General features: G+C 40.5%; 1 protein-coding gene across 4 annotated transcripts in view; it reads right to left on the reverse strand.

Annotated features, from left to right (window-relative positions):
- Positions 1-846: 846 nt before the first annotated feature.
- The window catches only part of ZNF704 (zinc finger protein 704), a 104787-nt gene continuing 82218 nt past the window's right edge, over positions 847-23415 (reverse strand). Inside the window, exons 8-11 of one of the 4 annotated variants that reach the window (XR_005601628.1) lie at positions 18930-19024; positions 17203-17301; positions 15958-16529; positions 847-12139 (exon numbers count right to left, since the gene is read on the reverse strand). Coding sequence is in view for 1 of the 4 variants with exons in the window: in XM_039550163.1 (XP_039406097.1) it covers positions 17190-17301; positions 18930-19024 (207 nt within the window). In the remaining 3 variants the exon portion in view is untranslated. Of the gene's footprint in view, positions 16530-16917; positions 17302-18929; positions 19025-23415 lie in introns of those variants that run through there. The other 3 variants (XR_005601626.1, XR_005601627.1, XM_039550163.1) reach the window with 3 other exon arrangements.

The following is a 23415-nucleotide window of genomic DNA, read 5'->3' on the forward strand; positions in this document are numbered from 1 at the left end:
AGCCGCTGGATCAGGGCAGGCTGCGGAGGGACGGCCGGGACACGCCCGACTGCCGGTGCCGGTACCGGGGTTGGCAGCAGGGCGGGGCCGGAGCTGTTCCGCCTCCGGCTCAGAGAATAGGTTCGTTTACAGATTTCCTTTGCTGGAAAGGTGAGGGAGTGCGCACGTGTGTGGTGAGAAGGTGCTGAGTGAAGGGAGAAAAATGCGAGCACAAGAAGAGTGATTAAACCACTCATTAAGTTTAATAGCCTTGCTATTTATATTGGAGTTGGCATTGCAGCAGTAGGTAGGAATGCATTAGCCAAAGGAAAATCTAAATATGACCTAACAAAGCTAGAAGGTGTGTCAAGAATTTGGACAGAAATGGTATTAATTTGCACTTTTTTTTTTTTTTCCCCAACAAACTACTCCTTTTTTCAGGAATGCCTGTCCAGCTTGCAAGTTTCAAGCAGTAGCTTCATCAGCTTTACTATGGAAAAGGCATATCCTGGTCAAACGATCCTTTGCTATCAGGAGTGTCCCTTGCTGTGCACAGGGAGGCTGCTCCCCGACTGCCAGGCAAGAGCAAGACAGGGGAAGCGTTGCTTGCAGAATGCATCAGGAAGAGCAGCATGAGCCTGGAAGTGGGAAACCACAGTCACCAGCTAAAAGCTGCTCTTCAAATTCACAGGGGCAAAACTTAGAATTCAACACCCTGGTCCTGTGTGTCTTAGCTGACAGTGTCTAAACATCAACCCTGTTCATAATGAAGTCGATGCAAAGGTTATCACTGACTCCAGCTGGTCCTTGGTTGATGCACAGGCATTCATGGCTGTGAAAGAACTGAAGTTCACATAAACAACTAACAAAAGTTATACACAAGGGATTTATTACATGAATAATTTGACATACTCCATGGTAGTCAGATACAAGTGCATTTAATTAATGTTTCGTGGACATCATAACAGTCGGAATATTTCAGCTGAACAGTCAGTATTTGGCTGAATTCAAGCCAGTGCAATTCATAACATAACCAGAAACAGGGAGTTACAGGTCTACAATGAGGTTAGACTAGATAGCAACAGCATATTTATTGTCACATCAAAGCATTACAAAGTATGAAAGCCCAATATTTCAACTATCTCTAAAATGGTATTTGTACAAAGCTGTTGTAGATACTTAAATGTAAGGATTTGTCGCATCAGTAATGGACCATGACTTTATTTTTGGAAGTTATTTGAATATTCAAAACTATTTGGGGCAACAAGAAGAAATGTAAACATCTGACAGTCCTTTGAAAGTCCCTTCTGAGAAAATACATTGTGTGCCACAGGAAAAGTGCATTCTAACCGGTGTGTCTGCTATGGCCAGTTTGACTCACGTTCACTTAGCACCAGGTATTTATCCATTTCTGCAGTAAAAAGTTAGAAAATCTTTGTATTAACTCAGAAAAGAGAAAACAAAGTCAAAAGTTTTTTTTCTTCTTCTTTCTTTAGAGGAACAACAAGTAAATTTAAAAAACCCACCCAACATTTAAACAGTTACCTCTTATGTACAAAGGAACCAGGAGCTAGCAAAGCGCATAGCCCCTGAACAGTCTTTATTATTTTTTCTCTTCAGGTTCATGTACCTGAATATATGAGTTTATTTACAGGTGGACAGGTATCCACAGAAGTAATAATCAGAATTCTTCTATTTGGCTAAAAGTTGTATAAAAAAAGACAAAACACTTTGTTCAAATACTTTCCAAATATATATATATATATATATTAAAAGTATTCAGTATTTCCATCAGTGCCAGAGTTGGAAGCTCTTTCTCGTTGTAAGAAGTTAACTTTGTGATAGTAAGTGACAGCGAAGGACTGACAGAGTCAGTCAGAGCTTTGATTTGAGGGACTGCAGCTGGAGCTACCCCAGGCCCACCGGGCAGTTGCAGATTGCAGGGCAATGAATCCGTGTGTGTCTGTTGCAGTGCCAGGCCACGTCCTGGTAAGGGTGACCCCCTGCTCCAGAGAGCCTCCCACTCACACTGGACAACCCTGTGGAACCCTCTGGGGCAGGCTCCCTTTGAAAACAACAATCCAACAATCCAAAAACCTCTGAAGTAGTGGAAATATTCTTTATGCAAATGAACAGCTAGCATGGGCAGGTAGCTCAGTAAATGGAAAAACACAATTGCCACACTAATTCTTGTAAAGAATATAAAATTAAAGACTTAGCCCCTCAAACACAAATACATAATGCAAAAATATTTTTTCAATTAAACATAACCTAGATGAGTGCAAATCTCTGGATACATAAGAATATGACTGCCTTCATACTGTTATCAAATATTTCAACAGTTTGCATATAAACAAAATCTTTCTTCGTTGTTGAGTCCATGCTTGCTTTATTCTAAAGCAAGGATATTCTTATTACTTCTACTTTTTTGGTCTTTCTTCCTGTAGGATAACGCATAAGAAACACACTTCATTCATTGAGTAGACTGGGCTGATGTACATTACAGCAACAACCCAAAATTTAAGTAAGAAATGTTGCATGCAGTATCTTTTTCCTTTATATAATTATACCAGCTACAAGAACAAGACATCCATTTGCCATCTTTCCTGCTCCCTTCCAGCAGAAGGTACACTAAACCCAAGCTCTGATCCTTCGTCCCTTGCACATCCCAGCCCCGAAGTCCACCAGTGATTAGGATGAAGGGGCGGAGCATTTTGAGCACTGCATTACCTGGGGCAGCAGGTCTCAGCAGCGAGACCACAACCCCTGAGGAGCCATCCCTGCCTCACAAGTGCTGCAGGGCACTGTGGGGAAGTGATGGTCAGAAGGAAATGGGGCTGCTGGGGTGGCTGGAAAGGCTGTCCCAAGGGGGAGGATGGTGTCTGCAAGCCCAGGGGCAGTGGCCTCTCCCTGGCTCAGCTGGACCGAGTGTGGCTGCAGACTGCTCCTGACCCCGTGTGAGAGCAGCTGCTCGTCCTGCTCGGCTGCCCCAGCGCCCAGGATGCCGAGCCAGAGTGCAAGAGGTGCTGGGGCCGGAGCAGGTCTGGCACAGGGAGCACAAATACCACGGCTCTGCCTTTGGCCATGCTGGGCCTGGGAGCCCAAAATGGTCCCCCAGAGCATGGCAGATCCCTGCCTTGGCCACAGGTCCCCAGCAACTCTGCTCCTTGGGCTGTGCAGCTCAGCATTCCACTGTCCTGCATCTAAGGTTTTTGGAGAGCAGAAACAAGACAGGAGACAAATATATGCAAAAGGAGATGGGAGCACCTTCAGCTCCTAAAGTCTGGGGGTTTCTAAGCTAGGGGAAAGGTTGAACTGAGTGAAGATACAGTATGCAGCTGTGTGAAAATGCATAGTTTGTATGTATACATTCATTTACAAAGACCAAAGGAAGGTCCTTTGCTATGTAGTTTATTCACCATCTGCTTTTAACAAAAATGTGAGCTGACAAAGCTACATGATGTCAGTTAAACACACAGCCTGGGAGTCAATGGTAGCTGAATGGCATTTCCCAAACAAGAGAATTAACTTTTCTTTTTGCTTTTTTGGGATAATTTTAACTAGTTTTCCATTTCAAGTCTGTTGTTTCTCTAATCATGTACTTCAGGATTTCAAGAGATTTCTATTCAACCGTGGTCATCTCAGTAATGACAGACCCTGCTTTGAGGATCGTTAAGAAGTAAAAGCCCCATAAGACAAACAGGCAAATCAACAGAAACCTGGGTTTAGCTATGGTGCGTGAACTAGATCAAAGCATGGTTCTTTTAAACTGCTGAAATTCTAGTTCAGTAGTGAGTAGTGCTTTTTTGCTGTTTTGGGTTTTTTGGTCTTTTTTTGCAATAGCTGAGCTAGTACTGAGAAAATCCTATGAGTTTGCTCACTTTCCTTTCATTTAGTTGACACTTTGGAACCTAGCTGCTTCCCATGAGGAATGTCTGTTGTCCTGAGCATCCCTGAACATACAACAGTAATGTACCAGGCAGGATGGGCTTAAATTGAAAAAATCTTGGTCTAAACGATCTATTTTAATGTTGTTTTCCATTTGCACTTTTTCTGAGGAAAAATTGCTTTGTCACTTCTGACACTAAAACACAGTGGTCTGCTGCTAAATGTAACTTCAACAAAGATCACTACTTTCTGCTAATCAACATGTTCTATAAACATTTAATTCAGCAATGGATTGACTTTGCTCATTATACTTTCTTTATCTTCATGTTTGTTTCACATACTTGATTTTTACTTAGCATTTGACTTAGATTCTTCCTTGCAACTTTTATTCAACCATATCTATGGAAACTACACAAAAGCATTTTTGAAGCTTGAAAAAAAGTAATAATCAGATAACCAGGACTCATATGAACAAGACTAAAGTTACCTAAGCATATTCTGCAATCTGAAGTCAAGAATTGCAACAGCAATGGCCTGTTGCTTAGTGAACCAATCATTCACTGGGAAATGGAAAAGTAGTGAAGATTTTTTTTCCATACAAGCAATGAATATTAGAAGTGCAAGAAGATGAGATTTGCTCACTGTAAAATACATTGACCAGAAACAAATTATTTATTACCTGAACTGCTTGAGTAACTTGAGAAAAAAACAAACCTTCTCTATTTTTAAAAATTACTCTGTACAAAGCTGGTTTTGTGTGTTAATAAAACTCAGAAGCTTGTGCTTAGCAAATCAGGAATTCAGTAGTCATTCAATTATTTTCATCGACTTTTAGGCATTACTATGCACACTGCTAATTTTGCAAATGTTAATTTAAGAAAAACAACTGAAATGTTTGGAGTGTCCTGACTTGTACTGAGAATGATTCCCTAGATATCTGAAGTCCATTGGAAGTACTCTTGGTTCAGCAGGCAGAATTGACTCATATGCTGACACAAAGATTTTAACACTTTTTTTAATGCGAAATAACAGCAAAATTCTCAGAGGAGTTTTGGAGGGCCCAAGTCTGTGTGGCTTTGATCCAGCACTAAATTATTTTCAGTGGACTGCAGAGGCTTTTTGAAGAGTTATGGCCAAGGTCCTCTGAATTCTCGAGTTCTCCCCAGCTGCTGGTGCTACAGGGGACTGCGAGAGTTTGACAAAGGTGTGCACGGTGGCATTTTGTGGTTTTGATGTTGTAAGAAAGATAAAATCATCTGCTTCTTATAAGAAACAGTTTTTTTGCTATGTGCAAGTCACTGTCAGTGGAAGCCCCTGATCTAAAGGTGCTGCGCCGGCCCACAGGCTGCCCCCAGAGGGCAGAATCAAACCAGACTGCAAAGGAATAGCATCTACAAGTCCTCCTTCCTAAGCCTTCCTTCAAACATACATGGAAATACAACAACCACCTGGGCCACGGAGCTGTTTCTTGTGCTGACAGAGCACGACCTTGGAGAGGGCCTGCCACTGCTCTTGTTCCTCAGCTGAACATGGACTGAGTTTTCAGAGACACCCAGTGCTTACTACAAAGGTTTTAAGCTTAATTTTCCCTGTAATTCCAAGAGCTGAGCCATGCTGTGCAGCCCTCACGTCTCTGGTAGGATGGACAGGTGCCATCAGTCCATGCTTCTCCTCAGCACAGCTATCACTGATGCGAAGCACAAGGTTTGCACAACACTGGCAGTGCACTTGCCTTGCTCCAGGGACTCCCGGTGGTCCCTGGAAGGACAAATGGCAAGGTGACACATTTGCAGTCCAAGGTGAAAACTATACCCAGGCTATTTGAGCAGCTTTTACCTATGGATGTAGAAATGATCAGAATGTCTGGCAGCCTCTGAAAAGGAACTGGGCTCCCTGGGAGGTGGCCAACTAGGAGCTTTTGCAAGGATGGAGGAATAAAGAGTTTGGTCAAAGTGAAAGTCAAATTGGTCTTTATTTTTCCACATACTCCACAAAATTTAAAAGGACTCTGTGCTGGGGCAGAGTAGACGTTCTTTGTTTACAATGGTGGAACTGGCATCTACAAATTAAGATAAACTACGTGCAATAGTGTGAGTGCTGTAAGCTTAACACCAAAACCAGGGGGAAGACGAGTTCATCCACTCACTTAGGAACAAGAGGATTGTCTTTAGGACACTAGTTCCCAAAACTAGTGGGGATAAAGTCAGGAAAAACCAAATGGAAATACTATTTCCAACCTGGCAGTGGGCCTGCAGGTTTGGAGAGGTGCTGTTTAAAGCAGGAAAATCCATACTCTCCTACAGCTTCTGCGGGTGCCCTGTACTGGCATGAGTTCAGCCCCTGCAGAGCCCAGGGGCTTCGCAGGCTGCCCACTGCACAGTGCTGTGCCAGCATGGGGAAAAACACAGCTCCTGGCTGCTTCTGTTAAACTCATTTCCAAACTTCTATGAACTCTTGGCATTTTAAACTTGCCTGTTAAGCAGTTTTACACTTCTTTAAACTAGATAAGGCTATTTTTTTAAACCCTTACCAATTAAACTAATGTAGGTTTTGCATATAAGGAAATCTACTGTCTAGAACTTTGCCTCCTCCTTATTCACATTCCACTTTAAACCGTGATATCCATTAATGTATTGAACTTACAAAATGATAAATAATTTCAGAAGCTATAGTATTTCTCCATGTATCATTAAAAAATGTCTCTGACCCAAAAAGATTAATTACTGTATTTTATGGAACTTGCATTTTTATAAAAGCATCTTAGTTTCATGGTTAATTTCAAGTTAAAACTAGATTAATAAAACCTTTACTGTTTTGTGTATCAAAAATACATGGCCCAGAAAGTGAAAAAAACATATAAAGTGCAATGCAGAGCAACTTAAAGCTCAGTAATTTTATACTGAAGTCAAAGAGGAAATGTTCTGGTTCTAAAAATAATTCAGAAAAAATTGGTTTTTAAAAAAGAAGTTTACTTTATACTCTCTGAAACAAGATTTGATAGGAAACAAAGGAAGAACAATGTATGTGGGCTCTTTTGTGACTGAAGCAAGATAAAAGGATGTGTAGATCTAAATACTGCAGCCTACTGCAAGCAGAATGTATTAGAAATCCCCTACTCATAAAAACTGGGCAACTGGGTTTTTAGTTCCCTACAGCTGCTTACCCTGTGCTAAATTCACTCCCTTTCTATGATGGAAATACTTTTCTTACATGAGATAATATGAATAATAGGGGACAAGAAAACATGCTTGTTTTTTCAGAGAGTTAAAAAACCCCACAGTGCAATTGATGCTGATGGTCCTCTTTCTTCAGTTACCTGATGACCCTTTACCTTTTGCCCAGCATTCCCATCACTATTAAATTGATGCCGTAATAAAAAAGAGGACGAAAAACTGCACTAGCAAAGCAGCTGAGGACCTTTCCTATTTGCTACCATGTCTGGGTAAGAAGTGTACCCCGGTTCCCTGTAGCACAGAGACCTACAGAGGTCATGACTTCCCAGCCCCTTAATGAACCTTGCAGGTCCTGAGACTACTGTGAATAATTCCAGACTGGTTCCAGGGAGGAGCAAGGTCCAGTAAGGTTGTTTTTCATGTCCTTTAATTCCTCCAATATCTGCTTAGCAAAACCACGGTGCAGTTAAGATGTAGTTTTAAGACTCATTGCACGTACAATTATTGATCTAACTCCTCTCTTTTCCATTATATATTTCATTTCATATCAAAATCAATGCCTCCAGCCATAAGTGGAGCTCTCCTGAGCTTGCTGCTGTAGGAGTATGTGCAAGTTCAGGTCCTTAATGAGACTCCAGACAAGACAGAGTGGGATAAAGACAGTATTACCATGCCTGCCACATGAAAGAGCAGAGGCACAAACCCAGCAGGCCGTAAGCTATCTAGCATTTTATACAGACCTACACTTACAGGACTGGATCAAGCCAGCACAACTCAGGAGACTTCTCTCTGGAAATATCTCTGCTGGGGGTAGAAAGAACTTTTTCAACAGTAGCACAAGCTTATGTCACCATAACCTGCTGTGGAACTACAGTGGGAGGCAAAATGCAGTGGTCTAAATGTAAAAAATGCCAAACCCCATGACTGACCAAGATAATGTCTGGCTCCTTGCAAACGCAGCACTGGATGGTGCCGTGTTAGAAATGCCAAAGGAAAGTCATGGGGCAATGTCCCCTTTATAAAGGTCTACTAATAAAACACTAACTTAGGAAGTCTAAGAGTTGGGAAAGAGTTGGAAAGAGCTTCGTTTACCTGGGGGTCAAACTTGGTTTAGGGCTCAGTGCTGCGTTCCAGAAAATCTTTGGGAAAAACTTGGTTAAAGTTACAGGGCTCGGTGAGAGCCCCCACAGGAGATGCAGCATGGCTCTGGAAGGAGGGAAACAACTATGTCTGATTCAAAGTCTGACAATGCTGTGGCTTACTCAGTGACTTTCTGCAACATAGAAGTTATACCATAGTTTTATTTTAATCACTGAAAAAGAGATTCTCTCTCTTCGAAAGAGTGTTCTGTACTATGAACATGTCACGAATGCATGCAGATAACCAACCTCTCTCAAGCTGGACACAGCAAGGCAGCACTTGAGCCAACATCACACAGATTATGGCGGTGACTCACTTCACACAGGCTGGCTGCCTGGATCCCATACTGAGAAACCCCCTTCTCCCTGGGGCTGGTATCAGTAGGACAATTACAGGCTGAATACCACCTGCCTAACAGCTCCTAAATTTGTCACTAAGTAACACATCCAGAATACTGCCCCTCTGGTATTGCTAGAAACTCTTTCAAGAGCCCTGCACTGTATCCATCCCTCTCACAAAGCCGAATGCACAGTTCTCAAGCCCTCAGAAAGGGAGATTCCCAATTTCACACTCCCAATTCCAGCAGAAAGCTCACAGAGGAAAACCCATGTGCCTTTGTTCTACAACCATTACCTGTGTCAGCAGCCCATGTCAATGAAATCATTCACGGGAATAATTGGAACTCTCCTGAGAAAACCTGTACTGCTTCAAGGGCTCAGCTCATTACAATGAGATCTGCATTCTGCTCTTAATTATGCAGTAAGACTTTTTATCAGACTTGTAATTTACCAAAAAAGCCCCAAACACCAAAAATCAACCACAGAACTTCTGTAACTGACTGCTTAAGACTACTTTCCTCATACTGGGATCCAAATCTGAGCAATTTTCCTCAGGTCTTGCCTGACTGGAAGAAGCCTCTTTTGACTAACGTCTCTGTGTTTGTACTTTGGCCCTTTGTTAGAAGTCAGTCAATCAGGGAAAGAACCAAACAACCTCTGCTCAACAGACCTGATTATTTCTGTCTTTCAGCTAATTCTGGACTCAGAGCACAAGACAAAAACAGGAAGAGAGATAGACGGGAAGATTATGTGTATTTCATTATTTATCAGCAAAAAAAAAACCCCGAACAGGGGTGAGATAGCCAGATACACTGTACTTGGCAGCCTGTATTACCATCAACCCTGCAGTGCAGATAGAGAGAAGAAATACGTGAGTGGAGCTTTTAGTCTGATCATTCAGATCTTTCTCGTGACTGAACAATGAATCCTCAGTGCAATCTTTTCCTACAATCTTCTGCTTGTATGAACTCTCTACTTAAGCTGGAGCAGATCATGTTGCATGATCTCATTCAAACTGTACAGTATCATGAAGAACTCAATTTTAAAAGTATTTTTTTCAAAATAATACCATTTAAGCCAAATACTGGTAATTTAGGAATGTTTTCACCATCAGAATACAAAAAAACCCCCAAACCAAACCCAAACCTTTGAGAAAATGCAAGAAACAAATCAAAGGAAATTTCAGACTAAACTATCTCTGTAACCAAGGGGAGTAGATTTTTTTCTTTCAATAATCCAGAATTTGTATGGCTTTGTAAAGGTGTTTTAGTTTACTTTTGTCATGTAAAATAACATACCATTAGTCTATGTGATTTACAATTTCCCCCTCCTCCTTTTGGTTCTCAGGAATTCCCAAATCCTGTTTCATAATGTATTATAAACAGTCATAAAATTATACCAACATTATCATTTCAGAGAGGTATTAAGATCCCAGTGCCATAAAAGTCAGTTTTCAGAGAGTGCACATTCGCAGTGATGTACAGACACACATCACTTGTTTCCCTAATTTAGCCCTTTGTAAGTATTGCACCTGGTTAATAAGGCTACTGTCTATTTTCTTCTAATACTAAAAACTACACATAGGCAACATCATTTGTGGCTTAAAAACATAGTATTCCTCAAGTTTTTAAGTAAACTCACTTATTTCCTTGCATACTCAGAGCTCCTATGCCTCCAGTTGCCTGGAGGAGTGTTGAGTGTACAGGGAATTCTGATGGAACAAGAGAAATTTATTTAATATAATCTGCTTATCATGCATCTTTTTTTCAATGTAATCAAGTAAGCTTCTTTGAGCTTGATGTCAAATACACATCTTTTACAAACTTAACCAATGCTTTCACATGATGAAACGTACAGCTGAGCTTGTCTCTTTCTTACCTTCCCTTTTGCAATGCAAAAAATTGTAATAAAAAAAGAATTCTCTAAATTTGTCTGGTCTTCTAAACACAAGATAAACTGCATAAACCCAGGAAAAGGTAGATTGTCTCACAAAGTGTGTATTTCAGACAAAGCTATAGGAGTATCTGCTCTTGCCATGGCCTGATTTCAGAGGAGCTCAAAACTGTGTGCCAAACTTCAGAAACACAAGGAGTCTCATCAAGAAACTCCACAAGTGGAGGTAAACACATACTCGAGTGCTCTGATGAACCGAAGCCTACATTTTATTCTTGTAATACCAGCAGTTCATCATCTGTGCAGTCATACTTCCTAATTTATAGACTATGTGCTCCTCCTCCCTGCAAGATTTGTTGGCATCATTTTAAGAATTAATTACCACAGTTAAACACTGATACTAAAAATTCTGATACGATGTAAATGCTATTTACATTTGTAGGTCCTAATACTGAAGATGCTGATTTTTATTCACTTCAGTATACACATTTGGGAAGCTGCAAAACAGAGTGCCTGGACACAGGAAAAAGGGTTGATAGGAAAAAATTATTATGGATCCAATAGCATTTTTCTGGGTAAAAACAAAGCAAAATTGAGAATTTGCAAAACTTGCAAAATTTCAAAATCCTAGATAGCACGGCTCAAAACCTTGGGTTTACTGAAGCTGATACCTTTGCAGATATAACAAAAAATATGCATTGACATGTTTTAAGTTCATGTAGAATTAGCCCTTTGCAAAGTGCAACACACAACTCTCCAGGATATCATGCTAACATACTGCTTTTTTGCTTGCTGTAGTCATTTGGTAAGAAGTAATTCAATTATAGACAAAGCATGTTTTGACCAAGCAACTTTATAGACAAGAAGCCTTTATATTTACAGTAGATCCTGAAAAGATTTACACAAATGTATAGATTTACATTAAAATTAGGTTATGGTTCAAGCTAATTTTCTGTATTTTTATATATTTTTTTTTATTCGGAACTTCCTAAGCTACAGCATTAAGATCATGTTCATCGATTAGTGCTTCATTCTAATTTTAAGAATTCAAGTAGTGAAATATTGCTTTTTTAATTTTGCCTAAAATAGAAAAAAAAAATCATTTTCTTAGCCATCTTCCATTCAAATAAACTTGCATCCTGCCTTTACAGCCCTCTCACATTCCCTGAGGAAATCTCTATTAACTATTTTCTTTTTTCCTGTCTTCCAGAGGCAGTTTTTAACAAACAACAAGTTTTTAGTAACTTTTGTTTATCTGGCCATTGCCATTACACATCACGTACTAATCGATACTGGGTATCACATACTACGATAAGGACTCCAGAATCAAACCTGAATCTCTAAGAGGACTGGCAAACAGTAAATACCAACACTCAAACATTTTAGAATGTTCAAGTCCATCTTTAGATTTTAATTACATGAAGAATTCAGATTTAATGCTGAAAGAGCATTTACATTGCTCATTTTATTTCCCTCAAGGGTGCATTAGAGATCCCACATTCAGATTCAAACACAGGAGGAGAAACATTATAGGTGTTGTGTCCAAAACCACAAGAACACTGGCTTGTTAATAAATTTATCTATTCCCTTCTATTTCATCAACTGAACGAATTCTTGCTGTGAGTGTGAGCAAGCACCAGAGCAACCTGTACTTTCTTCTGCCTGGTGCCATCAGAAACAGGCTGACTTCTGTTCGCAGGGTCTTTCTGCATTGCTGTTACAAGTGGCCTGCGTGAAGCACAAAGAACATGATGAGTGTTTTCTATATTGAGGAATAAACTCAGAAAGTTGCAAGTGAAGACACACACCTCCTTAATTCCTGCATTTGGATAGAAGTGAGAGCACGGTCAGAGGGAAAGCACTGTAGTTCAAGATGGAACGAGCAGTTCAAGTGGGCACTCTCAAGTATAGGTGTACATCGGCTGTTTCGCAATCTTGAAGATTTTCCAGCTCCATATGGATGCAAAGAAAGGCTGCTCCCATCTAGCAGACAGAGAGTGTATTTAAACCCTCAGCTTGATTTCTGCCCATTACTTCCTTCTAGGTATTTTCTAAAGGTACCATAAAACTCTGCTGACTTTACATTAGAATAAAATCTACACTATGATACTTTACAACTGCCTGGTTATCTACCAGAAAAATCCTGACAAATGCAGATTAAAGCCCAAACTCCTTACTGCTCAGTTCCAGTGCTACCACCTCACAGGAAGATTGAATAAAATATAAGATCAAGATGAGACTTTACAAGCGTTTCTGTATCAAAATATTTCTAAGAAAAGGTGCAGCACAACCTTCTCCAGCAGATGCCTCCAACTTTGAACCAACAGAAGGAAGCCTCAGTGGCAACCTCCAACATCTCTGCAAATGGCTAGCAAGCCTCTAATTCCATGCCTTGTTTCTGAGATATGTTCCAACATATACACAGGCAGGAGATGAAAGAAATCACTTTGTATTGCCATTCTTACAGTGATTGTCCCGGATTCTTGACAGGGCCATTTTAGCTGGTCCCAGGCCACAGCAACCAATAGAAAACCATCCCAATGTACTGGATCAGAATGAATGACGAAATAAAATTAGTGCCAAGAACATCTGGGACATTGCACGGTGCTGGAATCTAACATGCAGGTTCTACAAGAGCCTTTGGCTAAAGCTTTGCCTCCTGTTGTGCTGCTTATCTAGTCATTCTTGTGAAAAATGAAAGGGAGAAGGAATAAAGATGGTGACGTTGGCAATAGCCAATGGCTGCAAGGAACTTGTAGATAGACAGCTAACACTCATACCAGGCTAAGGATCTGGGAAAGTAACTGGACAGACAGGCATTCTGCTCAGCTTATTCACACAAGCAGGGCTGACCTGCCAACAGGTACATGCTAGGTGATGACTGGTATTGGTTAAAAGTGTAAACTTGCAAATTGGAACAGAAGACGTTTTACTCACTTTGCATCTTGTATATCCTGCTGCATTTGTGCAAGGCACTAGAGAATCAGGCACATTGTTTTGTGTGGAAACCGTTTTATGACTAATGATCTGAGTTTTAATGTTCAATAGCCTCATAGAGGAGCAGCTGGAGCACAGTCAACATTAAAAATTGCCATTAAAATTTCCCACTTCTAAAATTATCTCATTTTCCAGATCTTTTGAGGGATGGGGTGGATGGGGAACTGGGAAATAGTTTTGTTCTAACATGGAAACTCCTAAGGAATATTTGGGATCAATACAGTTTATCTCCACTCTGATACTGATGTTGGCAATTTTTGTTACCAACATCAATACTATTAACAATAACACAGATCCTTACATTTTTATATCAAGTTCTGGCTCTTGACATAGATAAATCCACGTCCAAATCCCTGTAGCACATAGAGACTGCATGATGTTCAGGACTTCTCTGGGGGGCCAGAGACAATGACCTACCTCCCACAGAGAAACTGAAAACCGGAACTGGCATGTAGTAAAGACAGTGAATGACCAGAGCCTGAAGGCTAGCTCTTCCTCAGGAGATCAAAGAAATCTGACTGTTTTGGAGAAGTCGGTGCAGAAGTGTGAGATAAATCAGGAGTCAGGACAGAGACACAGCCCAAAGCAACACAGAAGCAAGAGACTGAAAAAATGGAAGAGATTACTCCAGACTATGATCAGTACTGCCAGCAGAAGGAAGGCTCTGTTCTTGCTGGCTGTGTGAGGATCACAAAGGGGATCTCAGCAGGTGCTGAACTGCTTGTGCAACATGAATTAATTGGAGTTCAAAGCACAAAGCAACTGCAGAACACTTTGCGCAGGGCCAGGCAGCCGGGCCGTCGCGCTATTGCCGGCCTTGGTTCAGGCATGGTACCTCGACAAGTGCCTATGTATGAATCAAAATGCCACAGCCACAAGATCCAAGACTGATTTAATAAAGCACTGATTAAAGGTTGTGTAAAAATACTGGTAATTTAACTTTGTCCTGGCAGGATTTATCAATACCTTCTGTTCTCTGCCTTGTTAACACCATCTTTCTCTCCTGTTTTAATGGTTTGTGGCTTTAGTCCCTTATGTAATCCATATCCAATTTGTATCAGAGGGCAATCTGGTCTGGCAACAAAACCATTCTTCTGTGCAGAAATTTATAAAGAATAATCTTATTACAATAATCTGTAAAGTGCCCTCGGGAAAGGTGCTCACAATGCCATGACATTACAGAAATCATATACAATCCGATACATTATTTTCAAAAAAATCCTCCAAAGCAAAAAGGAGGTGAACAACAAATATATAGGCAAATACTGTTAGTCCAACAACAGTCAAATTAATTACGGAATGCTTTATAGTCTTGGAGTGCTTGTAAAAATGGGAGGCAGGGAACAAATTGGCAGGAGTATCTTGGGAAAGTCCCAAATTTTTAAAGTTCTATCAAAGTAAGTACACCATCAGCAAGCCCAGTGTTTGAAGATAAAATGTCTATGAATTACTATGAGGTATTTTACTCTGGAAATTGAAAAAATACAACACGTAAAGAAAACCCACGTTTTACTAAGAGGAAAGAAGATAATACAGTGTCTATGTATCTCCACTGACTCTTAGTGTCTTTTTTTTTCTATTTGTAAAGAAAACAATCTTTCTTCTCCCTGGTCATTTCAGATTTTATATACACATATAAAACTATACAATATATATAGTTTTACACGTATATACACATACACACATACAAAAATACTCATAAACACTCGTGTATATATCTAAGGGTCTTACTGGATTTCAGAGTCTTTTTTTTTTTAATGACTTAGAGAACACAATTGGGCAAAAAAATCAAGTAATTGCATGCATGCAAGCGTATCTTGCCACTTGTGCATGTAAATTACACAATTTGTAAATAACTGCAGAAATAGCACGCTCAAATTAGGCACCTGATTGCCCAATTAACTTGTTCACAGAGAATCAGATGATAACCTTCAGTAGCTCCTATTATAGCTTCTTCTTTTCAGTACTACCTTATGGAATCCACGGTGTGTATTCCAAACAACTGCATTGTTATTTTGTGCTTTTACACAGACACAAGCAGTGCTGCACACTTAATAAAGCTATCAAGTGAACTTTGGACCAGATTTTAGAAAGTTGTTTAGATACTTAAAAGTCCTGTTGTGAGAATGAGCCAGCTTAGACAATCAAAAAAAAAAAAAAAGTAGAAAAAGATTTGGTCTAATTTCAGTTAGTTCAAATGCTATGAAAAAAAATAACCTGGGCATTTGTGGCCCTTCATGCCTCTATTAATAGACAAAGTTTTGCTTCTGTGTCTTTGATTTTTTTAAGGTGTCTTGTTTTCTTTAACAGGCAAGTATTATTTCGCCATATACATTCATTTCCTAGTAAATCCTTCCTTTATTTTTTCATTGAAATAATCATTAATTAACAGGATTTTATACAAGTGGACACAGAACACCAGGCTGCCGCATTCCAGTGTATACTTCCTAATGGACAGAGAAACTGAAGTACCCAAATCAATCCAAGTACTGCAAGTAGAGAAACTTGTTAATTCATATATCAAAATGAGTTAAGAAATGGTCTTTTACCACAAATATGTTGCTCCTTTGCTGTTGTACTTCTTTTTCTGAGATGATGTTGTGGGAAGGGGGTATTTTCTTTTCTCTACCAATTTTTTGCTTCAAATCAATCTTAGTAGCTTTCAAAGTAAAAGCTGAACAAACCATTATCTTAACAACAATCTCTCAAATAAGAGAAAGGGAAGCAAAAGCAGAACTGCTGGGCTGGATCGTGTCCCTGAATTAGGTATTACAGATAATCCTAGTGGCTGCATTTACGAGTTCTTCACAGGCCTCCTGCAGCAACAGCTGTGCTGGTCCAACTGTTCACCCCCCCTCAGAAAGGGGAGAATAGTAAGAAAAGCTACTGGAGCCCCCTTGTATTCTTGCGGGTTTCAATCAAGCATCACCGATTTCTTCCCTCAAACTTCTCGTGACAGTATCTGCTGGTGACTTGCCATTGCTGCTCTTCTTCCTCCAGAGGATCAAAATCCAATTTGGTACTTAAATTACTTTGTTCCACTCCACTGGTCTGTGCCTCGTTTAAACATCTTCCTGGAATGCTGCTTGTCCTTCTTGCAAAATCAGACTTTGCTTTTCTCCTATAAACAAACAAATGAAAATCCCAACTCTTCCCCACGTCCCCTTTTCAAAAATATAATCATGATCATTTGTATCAGGAGAATTATTTAGCAGTCTCCAGTCTTAGTACAGCTTTTGTTGAGAAAACTGTAGCTTATATGACTCTAAAGTGTTTATTAGAAAGCTTTCAAAAAGAGATCTTCGTTTCAGGAAAAGAAAAATTGTTCAGTTTAGCAAATACAGATGTTCACAGCAGAGACTGAAATGGTTAAAAATGATCCTAGGGAGCAAGCAGCTCAGAGTTAGCAAAATAATCAACTTTTTCCTTTTCTTTACAGAAGAACACTAATAGCTGCTCTGGTTTCCAAACCTACTGAGACAGATTTTGTTGTGTGGTCTTGGCTTTGCTGTTTTTTTTTTTGTTTTTTCTCTATTGCTCCACACAGGTTTTAGTTAGTGCTTCTCCTTGGCTACAAGTGCTTCATTTTGAAATACAAAGCTCTAAAAAAAAAAACCAACCAAAAAACCCCAACCAAAAAAACTCAAAACCACCCCAAAAAACCAAAACCCCCAACACCACATCACTGGAGGGGAAAATGGGAAGTGATACAGTGCAGCTGCAGCAATCTGGTTCTGCTGTTGTCCTCCCCCTCCCCAAATTGTCTGCATAATTTCAATCGTTAGTCGATGAACCTTTGGCAGGCTTTCTTCCATCGGCAGGCAGTGCACCACATATCTCTGTTCTCCATCCCATAGACCTTCCGACACTTTTTCCCCTCCCCTCTAGGCTTCCTGTCAGAGAGAAAGGGAAGCTCGTTAACAAGATGCTTTAGTAGTTTTGCTTTTCACTCTAAGACCAGGATAGCAAACTCAATGGCGTGCAGGAGGCAGAGAACCCTGGGTCTTTTGCAGGATTTGGGCTGTTTTTGTGCCAGCTGGGAGCTGATGAAGCGACAGACATATGTATGGCCACGACCCCACCACTCACAGGGACCAGGCCTTCTCCTTGCCCCGCTTCCACAGCCTCTGCAGCGAGCTGCTGAGCCTGCTCCTATGCTCCTGGGATGATCCCAGGAACATACAGTCCTGACTTTAGCCAGCAACTAAACCTGGACTAGATAAATTATACTTCAGCCACATGAAGTGCCAAGCCATAATGGGCAGTCATAGCTGTTCCACAGTACAGGCTAGGCCAGGTCAGGCTAAAGTGCTGCAGAGCTGTGGTGAAAATATTTGGCATAGCTCAGAGCAGCACACCTTGACCACCAGCAGGTCACAGCAATGACAAAGGGAAGAAAAGCTACCAGCTCCTAACCTTGCTGGTCCTTCCTGCACAGTTTGCTCTGAGCTTATCGACTGAAAAACAGCAAAGTGAGTGGAAGGTTTTAATCCTTGCTCTCACTTGCAGCACATTCTTGTGTGCACCTTCTCTGTTGTCCCCAAAGCCAGCAAGGTCGGCAGCACCTGCTTTTAAAGCTGTAAAAACTGTCCTGTTTTCCATCTTTCAACCACACTCAAAAGATCACAAGTTCAGAAAATGATCCAAGTAACTGTTAAAATGGAATTTTTTTTATTCAACACACCGCAAGCCAGCAAACCTGAGGAGCAATGCTTCACCAAGCAGTCCAATGTTCACTACAGCAATGCCACCTGTCCCGGCATCTTTAAATAAAGTAACTGTACCAACAGAACAGTTTAATCCCTGTTTTACATGTTGCATGGCACGCATGGGAATTGCCTGATGATTCCTCTCTTGCATACCCACACATTTTCTGATTACTGAACATTAATTAATGGGCACAATCCATGAACTGGGAAGATCCCAAGTTTGGTTTGTAGCATATGCAATGATCTGAGAGTCATGAAGAAAATGAAAAGCATGAAATCTTCTTGTCTCATTTTAGGCTACAGTCACCTTTAGAACTATGAGAAATAAGGAGTTTCTTTACTGGAAGAAATTCAGCATTACAGTTTCATTTTTTACATAACTTTTTTGAACACTTTAAAAGTAGATTCTGATCAAATATCAGTTAGATTTAATGGAAATTAATGCATCTTATGTCTAGGAAGACAAGGCATAAAAAGCTTTGCCTTGATCTAATTTATTGTAGGACAGGGTTCTTTATAATTCCTTTGAAGCCAAATACCATTCTGACTGAAGGGTGATAAACATATAAGACAGTCCAGCCGTTCAGGGAAAAGTGCAAAGCCAGACAGTGCAGCTGAACTTTACCTTTGATGGTAGCAAAAATAGGTTCTGAACGCTTACTTTGAAGAGTTCCAGCAAGAACCTGCCTGAGAACTGCAATGAGGGCTGATGGTGGGCTTTTTCTGTTTCTCTGGCCACTGTGATCTTATTTACTGAATGCCCTCCAGGTTGGGAGGCTGTGGTGTGTCAGCAGCAGCTAATGGTCCCATACCTCAAGCCAAATGCTACTCTAGGCGGTGATGAAAGAACTGTGTGGGACTGTTTCTGCTCTCCACTCCCTGCAGGACGATTATGGGTTGGTGAGACCTGTCAATACAGACAAAAAAGCTGCTTATGAAGAACATATACATATGAGTGCAGTATAAATTCTTTTTCCCAGAAAATGCAAATTATGATGCATGGTGGCAAGGACACCCAGGAAAAGTGACTATATAATATACAAACATAATTAAACTATAAGTTTATTTAGCATTAGAAACATTGCATTAGGTTATGTTTGTTTCCCTGTATTTCCAGTCATCCTCCTACAGCAAACCAAAATACAGATCAGCATCACTGCAGGTTTTGGAAAAGACAAGAAACATATTAATTCTTATTTAAAAACTCTGAATAGTTCTTAGAAAAACCTTCTCCAATTTAAGCAAAGAAAATGACTGGAAAAATAAACTCTGTCCTGTGCTGAGACCAATACCAATAATCTCCTATGAAATAAAGGGATTTCACTTGTTACTCCTGTCTGTGACTTGGTACTCTTTGTGCAGAGACACCTTTGGAGAAGAGGGTTTGTTGAAGAGCACTTACAATGTGGCCCCTCGAGGTTTAACAGGCAGGGAGTGCAATGTTGCCCTTCTGATCAAAGTTTCTAACAAGATGTATCTCCTTACTCTGCGCAGTAAACCTTCTCAGCAGGTGTCCTCTTTGTGAATGTTTCCAAAGAAAGGGTGTAGTTTGGTCTTCTGAGACTTCCCAAAGAAGTCCCCTACATGAGCAAGGGGCTTGGCAACATCATTCAAGCAATCACAGGACATAAAGCTTGGCCTTAAATAATACCTAAATTATTTTAATATGGTCTTATTTTGCTCCTGTGTGAAGGCCACAACCACTGTACATCTAAAACACCAGAAAAAAATTCTGAACGCTAATTTTTTTGTTGTATATTGAATGCAGCAAGCTTCATTTGGGCATCTAGTGTACAGTAAGCCTCCTGCCGCCAGGAACTGCAGATATGGTCATAGCTCTCTGCACTGCAATGACTTTTCCCTCCTGCCCTTTTGAAGTCCTACAATATTTGGAAGAGAGGGAACTGACTGACTTCACTTGAAGAGAATTACTGTACGTGCTTTGATTTTTGATACAAAGTCAATTTTAAAGCTACTCCATAGTAGCAAAAAACTAATGCTCGTAATTGAGTGCAGACACTCTTTCAACTTTTATTCCTGACTGTTAGCAAGAGAAATTTCTGATTTAACTGCATACGTGGCTCACACTCTGAACAAACTTAGACCATTACTGATATATGAAATTATACCTGCAAAACCTGAAAGCAATTTCCTCTTTCTCTGCCAGCTTACCATGTTTTGTACATCCAGAGACCACACTAGCTCCTTTTGTTCTATCCCTCCAGAATACTGAGGGCAGCTTGTTCTCTGCTACTTTTTTTCCCAAATTTTTATCAACCACTTTCCTTGTTTTACCTAAGAATGATTGAAACACTTAAGATAAAATGCAAAGCAATAGCCCTTTTGTAGTATTTGGCATTTACCAGACACTGTGCAGTTTTCCAGTCATTACCAGTAACCAGATATCTCCAGTCATTGTGCTAGGGTTCAGAAACACTTCATAACAGAAATTATTATGTGTCTACTACTAGTAACTGACACCCAACATAGTAGCTGGTTGTCATTAAACAGAAGAGAACTTGCATGACCTACTATGTTATAAGCAATTACTCTGCTTCCTTCCGAACAGAGATCAGGCTGGAGCAGTAATTGCAGTGTGTGGACTCCTCCCTCGCATTCTCCTGGGAGGGTCTCTGCACAATGGTTCCATGAACTGGCACACCAAGGCAGCAAAACAGCACTGAAGATGAGCTTTAGTGTATTTTGATAAGCTTTGCAGCAGGCCTAAACAATACCAGTCAGCTGTTCTCTGTAGGGAACACTAAGAGCAGATTAAGAGCAAGCCCTGAGAAGGCAGTCCTTGCCCTTGGAGGCTTTTCTTGTCTGAAGTGCTGTCTAATGCAGAGTAAAATGACACTGTTTGTTTGAAGCAAGGACCTGGAGTTTCCAGTTACAACTCCTGGGGGGGAAACTGTGGCTACAGAGAAGATTTGCGATCTGTAAACATCAGATTATCAAAGATCTTGCCTGTTCAACTTTTTTGGGTCTTATGAGCAGGCAGATGAAAAGTCAGTATCACACAGTGGAGATCACACTGACATTGAGGAAGACTTTTACCCTACATTACATAAAAGTGGAAGTACATGGTCATTGTAAGTCCTCCACTGCCAAGACATACGGAGTTCACAATGGCTCATCCCATTTGCATCACTTAACTCACTCTCCTCATGCATCCCTAGGCTGTGGCCGATTTATTCTCCTAGCTCAGTCTCAATTGGTAGAACAAACATCAGCCTGTCCTTTCTGCTTCATGCAGAGAACACCTCACAATGGCTCATAACTGTTCCAACACTCAACCTTTCACCTGCAAAGCTATCTTAGAAAAATGGTATGAAAAACTCTATTTCCCATCTGCCTTGGAATCTAACCTATGCATGATTCAGAACACAAAGGGCTTTGGAGGTTCCCCTAATTACAGAACCACAGAATAACCTGAGTTGGAAGGGACTCACAAGGATCAACAAGTCCAGCTCCTGGCCCTGCACAGACCATCCCCAAGAGTTAATACCACATGCCTGAGAACATTGTCCAAACACTTCTTGAACTCTGTCAGATTTGGTGCTGTGACCACTTCCCTCAGGAGCCTGTTCCAGTGCCCAAACACCCTCTGGGGGAACAACCTTTTTCTAATACCCAAACTAAACCTTCCCTGACACAACTTCCGGCCATTACTTCAGGTCCTGTCACTGGTCACCACAAAGAGTTCAGTGCCTGCCCTTCCACTTCCTCTCACAAGGAAGTTGCAGACTGCAATGAGGTCTCCCCTCAGTCTCCTCTTCTCCAGATTGAACAAACGAGTGACCTTGGCCACTTCTTCTCCCTAATGACTGCAATACTTTCAAATAAATGGCTATATTTAGATGTTGTGAATACTCCTGAGCCTAGAGCAGCCACATACTGAGCCAAACTGATCCAGCAGTATGTATGGCTTGTTTTGAGGTGCTCGGTTACTTGCTGATAAGCACACCCATATTCACAATGGCCTTTCGGTGCTGCTCTGCTAAAAACTTTCCAAAAACAAGGACTTAATGCAATTCATGGTGTTTGAACACCCCAGTTCCCAGGACAGAAAGCAGGAAGTGCTCAGTGTCACTAAAATTCAGTGTCCACAAGAATGAAAGAAGGAAACACTACAGTATGTGTCAAAAAATAAATGCAAAAGGAGACTATTTTGAAATTTTGTTTCTCCATGGTCTTAACTACTCAGGTCTAGAAAGAATCCTGTTCAAAACCAGAATCCTGTTCAGGAGACTCAGGTCTAGAAAGAATCCTGTTCAACTCCAGGATTCAACAGCCCCATTCCAACACCACTAGTAACATGAAAAAATGTGTAGACCTATGCACTTTTTCAGATCTATATGTAATCTTTTCCTGCTCAGTGGTTTGTCCAGGCCAGAAAAACATTCCAAAGCTGTTTTAGAAAATGGCTTGCATAAATATTAGTAAGTAAAATAAATATTAAAAGTCAGAAAGTAATGGTTTGGACTTACTCTCTGGAGTTCCCTTGAGTGCAACAGACTTGCGTCTCATCTCAGAGACCGCATATGTCACAACTGCATGAGTTTTATGTTATGCTGGCTCTGTCACATAGTCTGGGCTTAAATAAACCCCATCAGGGAAGGAGAAAGTCTGAATTTAGATGAAGTACCTACACTCAGTGTAAGAGTGGGAATTGCCACACCCCCATTTTGGTAAAGCAGTATCTAATTTACTTCGAAACAGAAATAAAACTTTAATTTAATATACAGGTATTCAACATAAATTTGCATTTGCAACCTCACTGAACGTAATTTTTCACTGCAGGCAAGCCTTTGTAATTCATAAATGATCACGCTGATGACACAGAAGTCAAAGTGTGCAAACCTGGAAGATATTTTTCTTATTATTTTTTTCTTGGTTAAACAGCCTTATAAATGTTGTTAGAGCTATAATGGCAGTTCACATGATTCCCCGAGCAGCTTGTAATTCTGCATCACTGCTTCCCCAGGTTTTTGTATTGAGATTACTTTCAAATTGTACTTAAATCATTGCCATCTCCATAGGATTCTCAGAAAGTGATTTGGCATTTCTTAAATTCTATTGAGAACTCCACTCTACAGCCACAGATCAGCATTGTTGCCTGAACAAGTAAACTCGACGCATACTTGTCTAATCCTGTCCTCTTAAGTGTCTGATTTACAATATGACTAATTGCATTTTTAGATTCCCAACACTCCTGGCACCAGTTTCTGCTACTCCACAAAAGGAGCCAGTTTCATAATTACTCCGTATCAACCCCATTGTTGGGAAATCAAATTC

Source organism: Corvus cornix, chromosome 2 (assembly GCF_000738735.6).
Source record: "Corvus cornix cornix isolate S_Up_H32 chromosome 2, ASM73873v5, whole genome shotgun sequence".
Lineage (NCBI taxonomy): Eukaryota > Metazoa > Chordata > Aves > Passeriformes > Corvidae > Corvus > Corvus cornix.